The sequence below is a fragment of the Peromyscus maniculatus genome, chromosome 13, assembly GCF_049852395.1.
Source record: "Peromyscus maniculatus bairdii isolate BWxNUB_F1_BW_parent chromosome 13, HU_Pman_BW_mat_3.1, whole genome shotgun sequence".
NCBI classification, from domain to species: Eukaryota; Metazoa; Chordata; class Mammalia; order Rodentia; family Cricetidae; genus Peromyscus; species Peromyscus maniculatus.
This window is the reverse complement of record NC_134864.1, coordinates 21,701,373-21,714,370: the sequence shown is the minus strand read 5'-3', so window position 1 is coordinate 21,714,370 and position 12,998 is coordinate 21,701,373. Positions and strand designations below refer to the sequence as shown.

General features: G+C 39.5%; 1 protein-coding gene across 4 annotated transcripts in view; it reads left to right on the top strand.

Moving 5' to 3' along the window:
* Positions 1-12,511, top strand: part of Pja2 (praja ring finger ubiquitin ligase 2) — a 47,725-nt gene extending 35,214 nt beyond the window's left edge. For 2 of the 4 annotated variants that reach the window (XM_076549757.1, XM_076549755.1), the window contains 5 exons: positions 603-788; positions 2,894-3,005; positions 5,998-6,112; positions 6,445-6,566; positions 9,964-12,511. In XM_076549757.1, the coding sequence (XP_076405872.1) occupies positions 603-788; positions 2,894-3,005; positions 5,998-6,112; positions 6,445-6,566; positions 9,964-10,083 (655 nt within the window). In that variant the 3' untranslated portion in view covers positions 10,084-12,511. Of the gene's footprint in view, positions 1-602; positions 858-2,893; positions 3,006-5,997; positions 6,113-6,444; positions 6,567-9,963 lie in introns of all 4 variants that reach the window. The other 2 variants (XM_076549756.1, XM_076549754.1) reach the window with 1 other exon arrangement.
* Positions 12,512-12,998: the final 487 nt, after the last annotated feature.

Here is a 12,998-nt window from a genome sequence, read left to right as displayed (position 1 = left end):
ACCATGGGCTCATTCCTATAACCCCAGCTCTGAGAAGGTAGATATGAGGCTTGCTGAGGGTTTGCTGGCTTACAGAGAACATGAAAGTCCTGGGTTCAAGGAGAGACCCTGCCTCAAAGAAATTAGTGGAGCATTACAGAGGAGGATACTTATTGCCTTCTTTTGGCTTCTGAGTTGTGTACAGGCATGCACAATCTGTGCTCTCACACACCCACATCCGCACACCACAGAGAAATCTTTTAAAAAGGGGTATATGTGTATGTGTGTCTCAGAGGACAACTTATGAGAGTTGGTTGTCTCTACCATGTGGGTCCTAGGGCTTGAACTCAAAGTCCTTAAGTATGGTGACAGGAACTTTGACCCACTGTGTCATCTCACCAGCCCTTTTATTTTCTGTTGAAACACTTTTGCAGGTGAGGAAAACAGTTACTTAGAATCATAAGTACCAAGGACTTAAAACTACAAGAAAGACAGTGGTGGCCCACGGATTTAATCCCAGCACTCGGGATTACATGTACTAAGTAGAGTGACTGTAAAGTCCGGTGTGGTAGGTGTGAAAGCGATGTTTTGTTTTCTTCCTTTCTTACAAATGTTTGTCTTAGGGAGCAGACATCCTTGGAAGAGGGAGAGATTCCCTGGTTACAGTACAACGAAGTCAATGAGAGCAGCAGTGATGAAGGAAACGAGCCTGCCAATGAGTTTGCCCAGCCAGAGGCCTTCATGCTGGACGGTAACAACAACCTTGAGGATGACTCCAGCGTGAGCGAGGACTTGGATGTGGACTGGAGGTACGTGGCCTCGTTACTACATGCTCCGGTACTCCTGAGCGGAATTACAGTGGGAACTGCGTCTGACAGGTACCAATAGGCTTCTGCCAATCTCATTTCAGATGTCACTGTCTGTATGGACCCCTTCTTTGACTTTACATCTTTCTAGCATTGATTGGAAGAGAACATGTTTAAAGGTTGTTGTTTTGAATATGTCAATACCCGAAATAATTCCAGACTTAGAGAAAGTAGACAGAATGGTACAGAGTATTCCTGTATTCTTCACTAAGATCCCTTAAATGTTAATATTTTACAAATGTTTATACCATTTCTGTTTCCTTTTCTTCCTGTATTAATGGTAAGAATTCTTCTGGTCTTTCTATGAGTCCACAGACATTATTTATTTACCTGTAAAAATTCTAGAATGAGTTTCTGAAAGTGTTTTTTTTACATAACACAGAATTGCTGAAATCATTAAGTTAGTGTTGATATAGTGCTAATAATTTAATCCCCAGAGCTTATTCTAATGTCCATAGTTATCTCACAAATGACTTTACAGAAAATGTTTGTCTGATCTAATTCAGGATGGTCATTGCATTGATTTAACATGTTTGTCTTTTTTGTTTGTTTAATCTGGATATATCCTCAGTTAATCTTTGTTTTTCATGTCTGACAAATATTTGAAAAGTTTAGGCCATTTATTTTGTGGACTCTTCCTCACATTGTATTTGTCCAGTATCATACATAGTTATGTATTTTTAGCAAGAACAACAAAAAATGATACAATTTGTCTTTATAGTATATATCAGAAGACACATTATGGCATTGAATTTTGTTACTAGTGCTATTAATTTTGATCATCTGGTTATGATGTAGCCTTTCAGATTCTTGTACTGTCCAATTATCATTTTCCCCTTTTTAATGGCTGTTTTGAGACTATAAATAACCTGCTTATTCTTCAGCTTTCAAACCCCCATCTGCTAGCATTAGCAACCATTGGTAGTTCTTGTCTGAAACATGAATTTTAACACTGACTGTTCTTCAGTGGCCCAATTACAGCTACCTATCAGGTCCTGGGTGTCTAGGTTTGTTTATGCTACTGAAGAAAAGAATGATTGCAAAGTAATTTACTTCAGTCATTTGAATGGATTTTCTACAGGAAGTGAACATGGTTGTGTTGTTTCAGTAGACAAATATAGGGAAAGGTGAAAGTTTTAAGTGTAAACACTATTTCAGTTTTAATCTGACCCATTGAAAAGCAGTGTGCATGGAAGGATTTTGCTCATTTCTGGTGTGTGCATTCCCATGCCTGGGTTTCCTAATTTTGAAATACTTACTAATTCTAGAGACAGGGAAAAAATAGGAATCTGACTTATGGCGAAAGGAAGTAGCTTAACGTCAGAGTCAACTCTTGAAGGGCTCCTAATCCTTAGAACCAGAAGTCATAAAAACGACAGTTTGCCTGGGCATTTGTGGCACACACTTTTAATCCCAGCTCTGAGGAGGCAGAGGTGCTTTGTGGCCAACCTGGTCTACAGAGTGAGTACCAGGATAGCCAGGAATACACAGAGAAACCTTGTCTCAAAAAATAAAGCAACAAAAATGAAGAGTTTGGAAAAAGTCATTTTCTAGCTATTAATAAGTAAAGGAGGCCTGATTGTTAGCAGAAGAAGAGAGATTGAGGAAGGCTTGAGAAAATAAAAATCTTGCAAAACCCAAAGTAATTAAGCAGTTCAAAGTGGAGGAAAAATAGGACTTGACTAGTAATAGAATTAAATACAATAATTACCTTTCTCATATTTTCACCTTCACCCAGATTAGAAACTAAAATTAACAGAAAGAAAAATATAGGTAAAGGATTCTACGTGTAAGAATCCTACCATTCAGCAGGCTTTGGGTCAGAAACAGAAAGGGAGCATTTCCTGCATGTGCAGTGAGGTAGGAGACTGGTGAGCAAGTAATGTCCTTTTAAGTCTTAATTTAACACTTAGCTTATCTGTTGTTTTTTCTGTTCTCCCACAGTTATCGTTTTCTCCTGACAGGACTTTACAGCCTATCAGTATGGTAATATATAGTTATCCTCACTGTAAGATTCTGAAGTCTTAGTCATGATCTTGTTTTTTCAGCCTATTTGATGGTTTTGCGGATGGACTAGGAGTTGCTGAAGCCATTTCTTATGTGGATCCTCAGTTCCTCACTTACATGGCTCTAGAAGAACGCTTAGCCCAGGCTATGGAGGTATTTGGATAACTGATAAATACATGGAGGATTGGTAGAATATAAAAGAGGGTTAAAGATTTGACAGTGTCCTTTTTAAACTTCACTGAAGAGAAAGTGGGTAGTTTCCTGGGCACTTTCATAACTGCTGAGTAGTGGTCGTTACTGGCGTGTGTCCACGAACTCACTTGCCGTCATGCCAGTTGACTTCAAATGGCAATCGTTGTCGGTTTTTTCTACAGCAGGAGAACTCTTTTGCTTAGGTTTAGGAAATGCAGTTTTTCCCTGTCCTGAACTCTAGGTATGTGAGTGTGAATGTTTTACACATACACACGTAGACGCAGAGAGGCAGAGTTGTGGAGGTGAAGATCTAGGGACCTGGCACAACACTTTCCCTTTGTTCTTGCTCCAGAAGGCTTCCTTCTGCAGCTGGGTTTGCTGCCCTCACCCGCCACAAGTGCATGCTTTCCAGCAGCGCCCACATCTGCTACCTCTCCTTGCCACCTTTTTAGTTCTTTGAACTAAAACACAAACTTATTCTGAAATGTATTTGCCCCAGTTTAAAAGCCCAGACATTTTTACTTGGGAACGAACTTCCATAATACTGGTGAACCTCAATGAAATAAGTTCTCTCTAAATCATTAGTCGTAAAGTGACTCCAGGCTGAAACAACAGTGCTGAGCAGTTGAATGAGAACTGGTAAGGAAACAAGTCAGTAAGAAGGGACTTCCAGGAGCATTATGACAGCACTCCATCTTGAAATTCCTAAGTAGAAAGTTCAGTTCAGATTGGTAAGTTAGGTAGTGGGCAAACAGACATTAGCTCTGCTTTCCATCACGTTTTTGTGCATCCCCGTGCTTTTCCATTAGAGGGGACTTCAGTTATGCTCTAGTAGTAGATCGTTCTCAGAAATCACCATAGCAGAAATAGTGTGTGCTAGAGCGACCAACATGATGACGATCGCAGTCACCTGGGACTGTCCTGAACCCTTCTTCCCAAAGCCGACATAAACAATAACGGTACGGTGTGAGAGCTTGCATCCCAGACACAAGACACGGAGATTACGATTATGGAGAGTCGCCTCTATAAACAGTGGGGTGAAGCACATCCATTTTAGGGTTTGGTTTCACAATCTTTAAATCATTTTTCTGATCTTAGATTTTTAGTTCCTTGAGAAATATTGAGAACAATGTAAGATCTTATTTATTACTAATGGGCAGTGTGACATTTGATTGAAAGAACAGCTGAAAAGATTGGTCCTGAGAGGCATGCTGTAAAAAGGCACCAGTACTGTGAATAAAGATGAAGCAAGAAAGAATATAGTCTCCCTAGGAACTTGCAGCTTCAGCCATTGTTCTGTGAATGAGAACCCAGTACAGTGTTGCCACTTTCAGAGCTGTTCTTTCTTCGCTGTCCTGTGTCTCTGATGAAGCGTCCTTAGCTCTCTCCTGTCTCCACAGCATTAACAGTCTCATTACATTTTAGCACTCGACATTACTGGTTTAGAATTTTAATTGAGTTATTTCACATCTAGAGTATCACACTACAGAAATAATTTTTTCATGTCTAGAATGCATTTATTTAATAGTTTTTCTAATGGAATCCATGTTGATCCCAATTTTTTAGATTATACTTCTAAGTTACTAATTTATAAAGTGCAGGAAAGTATACAAGGAATAATACTTGGATTGTAGGTGCATGTTCATGAAGGTTAGTTTCAGGAAAGATTACTTAAGTTAAGTGAAGTTTTTTCTGAGAATGGTCACACTTGTGAACCCTTCAAGAGTCTTTACAGACTCACAAAAGCACATAATATTTACTAGGCTGTAAATATTAGGAGCATATGTAAAGGTCAAGAACATGAGCTCTTTGGCCACCAAGACCACTCATTGGGTAAGGGAACTCTGCCTGCTTGCAGAGTTCAACCCTTGGAACTCACACAGTAGGAAAGAATCCACTCCTGTAGGTTGTCTCCTGACCTCCTTATAGATACCATGTGCCTATATGCACCCTTACATGCACATGTACACTAAGTAAATTAGAAAACCTAATTTCAAAAGCATGATCTCTTAGGTTAACAGGCTATGTGATCTTGGACTATACCCTTAACCTCTAAACTTTAGGAGCCTCGTCTACAAAATGGGATTAATAGTTTCTCCGTTACCTATTATAAGATTGTGTTAAACCATGTACCATAATATTTATAGTATAGCAGTAGTAAGCTTTCAGGACTATATTCATTACTCATTTTAAATCAGCAGTCAACCAGGTTTCAGTCATCCAGCACCATGTGCACTAGGAACATGTAATGTAAGAACATGTAACGAAAACTGGCAGGCGAAAAGAGACAAGGCCTGCCTGTCATTTCATCTGAGTTGGAAGCTAGGAGAGGATGATTCATACTAAATGGCTGTGTGACCCTTTCTTTTTTCTAGCCTTCATAGACAGGTCATTTACACAGACATTGAACCCCTAAATGAAGTTGACCAGGTTAACCTGTAACTTGGTGACTACAGTGTGCATGTGATATAATTCTGTGCAACTTGGTGACTGCAGTGTGCATGTGATAACTCTGTGCCAGTAGTAGGTAAAACCCCCCGGGAGTCATTGGTTGTTTTCACATTAAACATTTAGTAGTCTTTCCACGTTATCTCATGAAGTGAGCTGTTTCACTCATGTGTTTCTTTCCTGATATTAGTGATCTCTCATAGGAGCTCTCAAGTTGGAAGCATACCATTCATCTGAACAATGCAGTTGTAATGAGCAAGTCGATTACTGAATAAGATGATAGGTTGGGCTTTCTGCAGACGTGTGCGTGCGTATGTGTACGCTGGTAAAAAGAGGACATTTGACTTAATGATCATGGCAGTGGTCCTTCTGGAAGAGAGCAGAGGAGTAACAGGAAGAGAATATGAGAATATGAGAAATATAATTTGATGAGACATCTTAAAAATAGTTCCCATTACTATTTTAAAGTGTCTGCTAACAAAGAACTATACCTTTTCTTTTTCAGACTGCGCTGGCACATTTAGAGTCTCTCGCAGTAGATGTTGAGGTGGCTAATCCACCAGCTAGTAAAGAAAGCATTGATGGGCTTCCAGAAACTCTTGTTCTAGAAGATCATACTGGTAAGGTCAATGTTTTCAAGTTTGGGATGCCATGTTGTATATATTGATGTATTATTGGAGCACCTAGGAGATCAAGTAGTTGATTGTTATATATATATATATTTTTATATTTTTTATAAGCCAGAAACTGACAAACTTTCACCTAGTAGAAAATGCTTAATAAAATGATAGGTTCAGACCAAGTGTTATGAAATTCCAAATTAACATGCTAGATTCCTGCTTGCCAGTTAATTGATACAAGTTCCTCTTCCGCCTTGCTTAGTCGTCATAGTGACTGGTCTTGTTAGCCCTGAACTTCACGTCTTGATGGATGCCGTTGTTTGTGTTCTCAGCTATTGGTCAGGAGCAGTGCTGTCCCATCTGCTGCAGCGAGTACATCAAGGACGACATAGCCACAGAGCTGCCGTGCCACCACTTCTTCCACAAGCCCTGCGTCTCCATTTGGCTCCAGAAGGTGAGTTGTCGATGGACTCGCTTAAAGTGAGCACTCGAATAGTGTCTCCTTCAAATAATAATTGTAGTCGCCATCTAGACACATAGTCATAGTATTTTATGTTAAAGACTGGTTTCCTTTTGTAGAAATTTAGGCAACAGTAACTATTTAATATATTTTCATTCACAGCCCTAAAATTCTTTTCAGAAATATCTCAGAAGTTTCTTTTACACTACTTAAAGCACACTGTGATAATAAAAGGTGTTCTGCAAGTGTGCACGGGTGTTGCTGAAAATGTGTGAGAAAAGTACACCCAATCAAGTAACCCCTCCCTCTTCTAGTTTTGGTGTGCCTACCTTAAAGACTTAGCAAGAATTCCAAGTGTAGGAGTTACCTCCAGCCCATGATCTCTGTTGTCACATGTCCTTCCCGTCTAGCCTAGTAGAAATCCCCAAGTTGCTTTCTTGCCACTTTTCTTGTCTGGCTCCCTCTTCCCTATAAACATTCCTTCTCATTTCTCTCTTCTTACCTCTGTCTTTCTCGCCTTTTATTGGAACTGTTTTACTCTTTGCTGTCACTTTATCTACCTAAAGCTGTATTTAAGAGCTCTGAAATCTAGTGTAGAAATGTGCACGATTCCTTTACACATTCAGAGGAATTGTTGCTGTTGCCTGCTATGTTGTCGTTAAGGGTGTACTCACTTTCTACTTTCCTCATTTGCTGAAGTCTTTATCATTCCTCTGATTCCCTCAGCTGCTGCTTTGCCCTGCCTCCAATAGCCAATATTCCCACCCACCAGTGGGCGTGTTTGCATGTTCCCCGGCTGTTGACATTTGTGGGATTTTTTTTTATTCACCCCCCCAAAAGGATTGTACAGTTTTTTCCAATACATAATATTTTTTATATTTTATTCCTGAGTACTTTTTTCTTTGTCTAAACTTTAAAAACACTTTGTTTGCTTTTCTCTCCCAAACTAATTCATTTTGGTTGGAATTTATTATTGTGATAGCACTGAATTCATAATCCTGTTGTAGACTTGCTCCAAAATACTTCCAGAGTTGAATTAATTGGACACAAAAATATCCATGAAATGCAGTGCTCTTTTGAGTTGAAGTTGGGAGTTCTAAACCTGATTACTGCTGGTATTTTTCCTTTTAATTTTAAGGTTTTTTTAAACATCCATTATTATGTTGATATGTATAGTGTACAATGTTGTGAGAACTAGTGTGATTACTTAGGAGATAATCAGCATCTAGTAAACACTAAAAACATAAATTACATCAGTGCTGTTAGTAAAAATTAGAGATGGCTTAATAATGAAATGGCAGATGTAAGCTTAATTGATGGTATAAGTTAGGAGGACCTCTCAGCAGACTTCGGTAAACTGCATGTTAACGAAGTGATTCCTAACCAAGTAGTGCAGAACATGGGTATTTCAAGTCTCTTAAAACTTCTGGCGTTCTAGGTGATTTTTTTTCTTAATTTGTTTATTTGGCAGTATGCTGATTATAGCATAGATGGCTATATCAAACAATACAATCTATCTACCTTGAATTTTATATAAAGTTGAAATAGATTGTCGTATTGAATGTAATGTATCTCCTATAACAAGTACCTGGTATGGCAAAGCAAGTTGGCAGAAATGAAGGTGAGAGGTAGGCAGGAAAGAACTTGTAATTCTGTGCACGACGGACGGCAGAGGGGATGCTAGCGAGCAGGTTTTCTGAAATGAGGAGGAGAGCGGAGACAGGCTCCCAAGGCTGCACTGTGTGCACACCCAAGCCTGTGGTCATGGCCACCCCTGCACATCAGCCCGTCAGCGTCCACCTCTTCACCTGGGGGTTTGCCTACTTCTTTCCTCGTCTTCATTCTAGATATCATCGAAATTGTAGCTCTGCTCATGTTCCGTCACTTGCCTTAAAGGAGAGAGGTTGAGGTTGGTTTTCTTTCACTTGCAGAATAGTGGAATAGTGGGTTTCTGTCTTGGCTTTCACGGTTTTCTGTGCTGTAGCTCCCAACCTGTCCCTTCAGACTTGCTCTTCTCTACGTTTAGTCTTGTTTCTGGGCGTTTGTTCATGAAGCCTGGCTTCCCTCCATCCCATCTATAAGATGAGGTGATCTAAGCAGATGAGCTGAAACCTTGCCTTTGCTGTCTTCCACATAACAAGCTTTCTCTACGCCCTCAGTTGTAGAGACTTAAGAAGGACTCAGTCTTTCGTACAATCAGTTTCAGTCGCCACGAGATGATTCCCCTGTGTTTGTCCATTTCATCCTCACAGAGCTGGAAAATGTACTGGTGTTCTATTCCCTAGTCCAGTGATTGTTACCTGGGTTAAGAGGCTAGAGCTGGTACCTCCTAGGCCAAAACTGTAGGATTTGTTTTGTAGGATACTGCTGTAGAGAGCAGGGACACACTGTACTTGACTTTGCTAGAGCCCAGACTAACAATCTGAGTTTTGTCCTCTGACGGAAGAATTTAGTATAAAGGCCCCCCTGGGAAGAAGGTTCCGAAGATAAAATTCTTTGTCACCTTCAGCAGCATGACAACTTCGCTGCCCTTTTGTCAGGGAGATGTATTCGGAGAAAGATCAGATTTGCAAGGACATGGTCTGTCATCTGTTAGATGATAGATCTCTGTGGTCTTCCATTGGTCCTGAAGCGACTCCCTTCCCATCTTTCCCAGATCTGCGGTTGATTTGTTTTGTTACTAAGGAGGAAGTATGTGCCTAGTAGATAAAAATAATGTTGGATTCAGGTCATTCCTAAGTTTAAGTGACCTCCATGAGGCAATGCACTAGTTCTTTGTCAGCTTTGACCACAGCGTCCATGCCAAGCATGGACGCTCTAAATAAACATTGAGTGAGTAAAAGGCGAGTTGAGTACAAGGTCCGAACATGATCATAACACACTGTTCTGTATAAAAGAAATTTGAGCCGGGCATTGGTGGCGCACGCCTTTAATCCCAGCACTCGGGAGGCAGAGGCAGGTGGATCTGAGTTTGAGGTCAATAAAAGGCTTTAAAATTTTGTCTTTATGTCGTGTGGGTTTGAGGTATATTTTTTGTTTTTAAGTACTTGATTTGGGAGCTGGAGAGATGACTCAGCAGCTAAACATGCAAATGCCTCTCACAGAGGAGCTGAGTTTGCTTCACAACACCCACGTCAGGTGGATCGCATTTGCTGGACCTCCAGCTCCGGGGAAGGGGGCGGGGGGGGGGGGGGTCCGACACTCTTGTGGCTCCTTTGGCATCTGCACCCATGTGCATAGACACACACATACACAAAATGTAACAAATCTGTTTTTGAACGATCCTTGATTTGTGTGTAGGATAATGATGCTATGATTTTTCTATAAAGACGAGACAGTGTATTTCTTCTGTTGACTATTAATTGGTTTGTTTATTTGTTTTTCCCTCCAGTCGGGAACATGCCCGGTGTGCCGCCGTCATTTCCCACCTGCAGTTATTGAAGCGTCGGCAGCTGCTTCCTCTGACCCTGACGCCCCCCCTGCCAATGACAATGCTGCGGAAGCCCCATAAAGCGTAACATTGAAATGCGATCTGAATTCTATCACAGTAATCTGCAAATTTCTTCTAAATCTGATGTGCAAATAATTATATATAAATATATTTAAAATGCTATATATAGTATATGCCATAGTTTAGAAAGAGAATATTAACCTTTCTAAACTGAATTTAGGTTTGCAGAACATACTAAACATTTTCAAGCTGAATGTTCAAGCAGTGCATCCATTTTCTTTAGTTGAATATGTTGGTGTTCATTGTAAAGTCTGTAGTCATCTCTGTGGCATATGTTACTAGTTCTGTCTGAAGTGCTGCCACTAAGAGATCATAATTAAGCTCTCCTATCCACATCAGATGTGAAGACTGTGATCACAACAGTAGTAAAATTTGGTTTCGTTGAAAATAAATTGAATTCTAAAGCATGCTTTTTCACTGGTCCCTTTGCTTTTGCTACATCGAAACCTCTTGGTTTATAATAATACTGAGAAGGTTAAGATTAAAGCTTTTCAGAATGCCAAACAAAGACTACAGCTTTGACCAGAACACCGGAAGAACTTTACATCTTAGATGTAAACCTCCTGAGTTGGTTAGGTAATAAAATATTCAATGAACGTTGGATGTGTTTAAAGAAAGGTTAGTGAGGTATGTGAATAATCTGATGTGCTCAGTTCTTGGCACAGTTACATGTGTTTGGCCTTATGAAACACTATCTAAGCCCTTACCCAATCCGCTTCTACTTGTTAAATACTTGAAGGTCCAGAACACTCTTGACATACTTGTTGAAGAAGTTAGATGTAGTTAGTTTAAGGTAGTTTGGTTTCTGAAATATTTTAGAAGGTCTGAAGATTTGCACATGGTCATGTTTGTAACTATATCACCCCGAATAAAAATTACACAGCTTTTAGGTGACCACATGGAGTAGGCAAGTCTATACAGACACGGTGTAATAGGTAGCTTACAGATGAGGCCTGATATCCACACTAGAGAACAATGGCTTAGAAGGTACAATACCAGAGCACATAGTGAGTGCACATCTACCTGGTCCACTGCTCATCTAGTTTCGGGAGTGTTTGAATAGCTTCCGAAGTGCACAGTTTCATTTCATTTGTGTAATATCTCTGAGTATTTATATTCGTTCTTTTTTTTCTCCATTCTTAAAAATAAATGAAGTTTCACTGTTGGCACATTTGAGGCTTAAATATAAAAAACATAACACTTGCATTCTGATTTTTGCATATATTGTAAATGTGGCTGGTATTTACAGCAAAATACTGTGTATCCTTTTATGGGTAAAACAAAAGTGAACATTGCATGCAAGTACTGTGGTGACTTTGTAATTTCGGGGTTCTCTGGGGCTTCTGTGACTTTGGATGCTTACATTCAGGCCTTAATGTTGCTCTAGCTAGCATGCTTCCTTCCGATGTATATAGACAACGTTGTATAAACTAATCTGCTTGTTTTCTATTCTGTGATCTTTCCATGCCATATTTCACTGATGATCAGTTAGTGTCAAGAAGTCGTACCAGATTAACATTAGTTCTCCTGTGTGTACTGTGGAAATTTGTGGATTGTGTGGTTTATTTGTTTGTTTTCTTTTATGTACTGTTGATGAGTTGTGGCACTTACTGATTAAACTTACATTGCTGCAGATTGCTTTGTAACAAGCCACATGTTAGGTTTAGTCAGTATTAAGGGACCTTGGTTTTATTCTCCTAGATAGCAGCTGTCCCAAAGAAAATATTTCTTCTTTGCCTATTAAGATTTAGCTATTCTCTGCCAGTTGTTACGAGGTTTGGTTCCAAACTCAACCAGAGAGTTGAACGTAAGATAGCTGTTGTACTTTTTGCTTCCCATCTGTTAGCGTCCTTCATTGTTGGCTCCCGACTGTGTCTACACAGCTGCTGTGAAGGAGAATGCTGAATGAGACTTGCTTTAAATTTTTTAAAAAGAAAAATGAAGTTTTAGAACTTTCATGGTAAGAAGCCAGTATAAGCTGAGGCTGACAAGTTCAGACCCCAATGTATTATTTGATCTTATCTTGGATCCTTTTGAAAAGTTAAGAATATATGAAGGTAAATTAGAAATAGTAAAAATATTGATAAAATGCCATTTATCTTATTTCTATTTTTTTTGTTGTGACTTGGCCTAATAATTTTAATTTTTTGAACATTTTCTCATTTCTTGTAAGATGAATGCTGATATTTAAAGTTAGACTCATGTGGATTTCTTTTGTGTTTCTTAGTTTATCTCTAAGCTAACTAACTTTTAAGATTATTTGTGATATGGATTTATATATAAGCTGTTAAATATATATGAGCTGTTAAAATGGAATGCAAGGTTTTCAAAAGCCCAGGTCTAACTGTAATGATTGGTTTATTGTTCTACAATCCCAGCCCACCATTTTCCGTGTAAATCATAAACAATAAACAGGATATACCCGGTGGTCATTTCTAATATTTAATTGTGTAATCCTATCACTTCTATAGCATAATCCTTGAAGGATTTAGAGTCAGTAACAAAGTTCACAACTATTAAAGGACTCTAGACTGAGCAGACAGGGTTTTCTTTTTCTAAAGAACTCTAGAGGGCTGCGTAGATCACTTAGGGAGGCAGCTGGCGGGCTTGTGCTGTTGCAGAGGCCCTGAAGGAAGAGCTGTTGCCCTTACCTGCTGACATTCTCAGCAGCCCCACAGTCTTCTGCAGAGCCTGGCTCCTGTGCTGACTTAGACCATGGAAACACTAGAAAGTTCTGTGATGCTTCACTTGAGTGGCTGTCTCCAAACTCAGTGCGGGACTGCTGTCAAATATGCCCATTGAGAATAATCTTTTAGGGTTCAGGGCTTATTTCGGGGTCAGTTAGATAGTAGATTATGTCCACATATTAAAGTCAACAAAAACTAATTTTGTATAGAGGGTTAGAATCCTGTTTT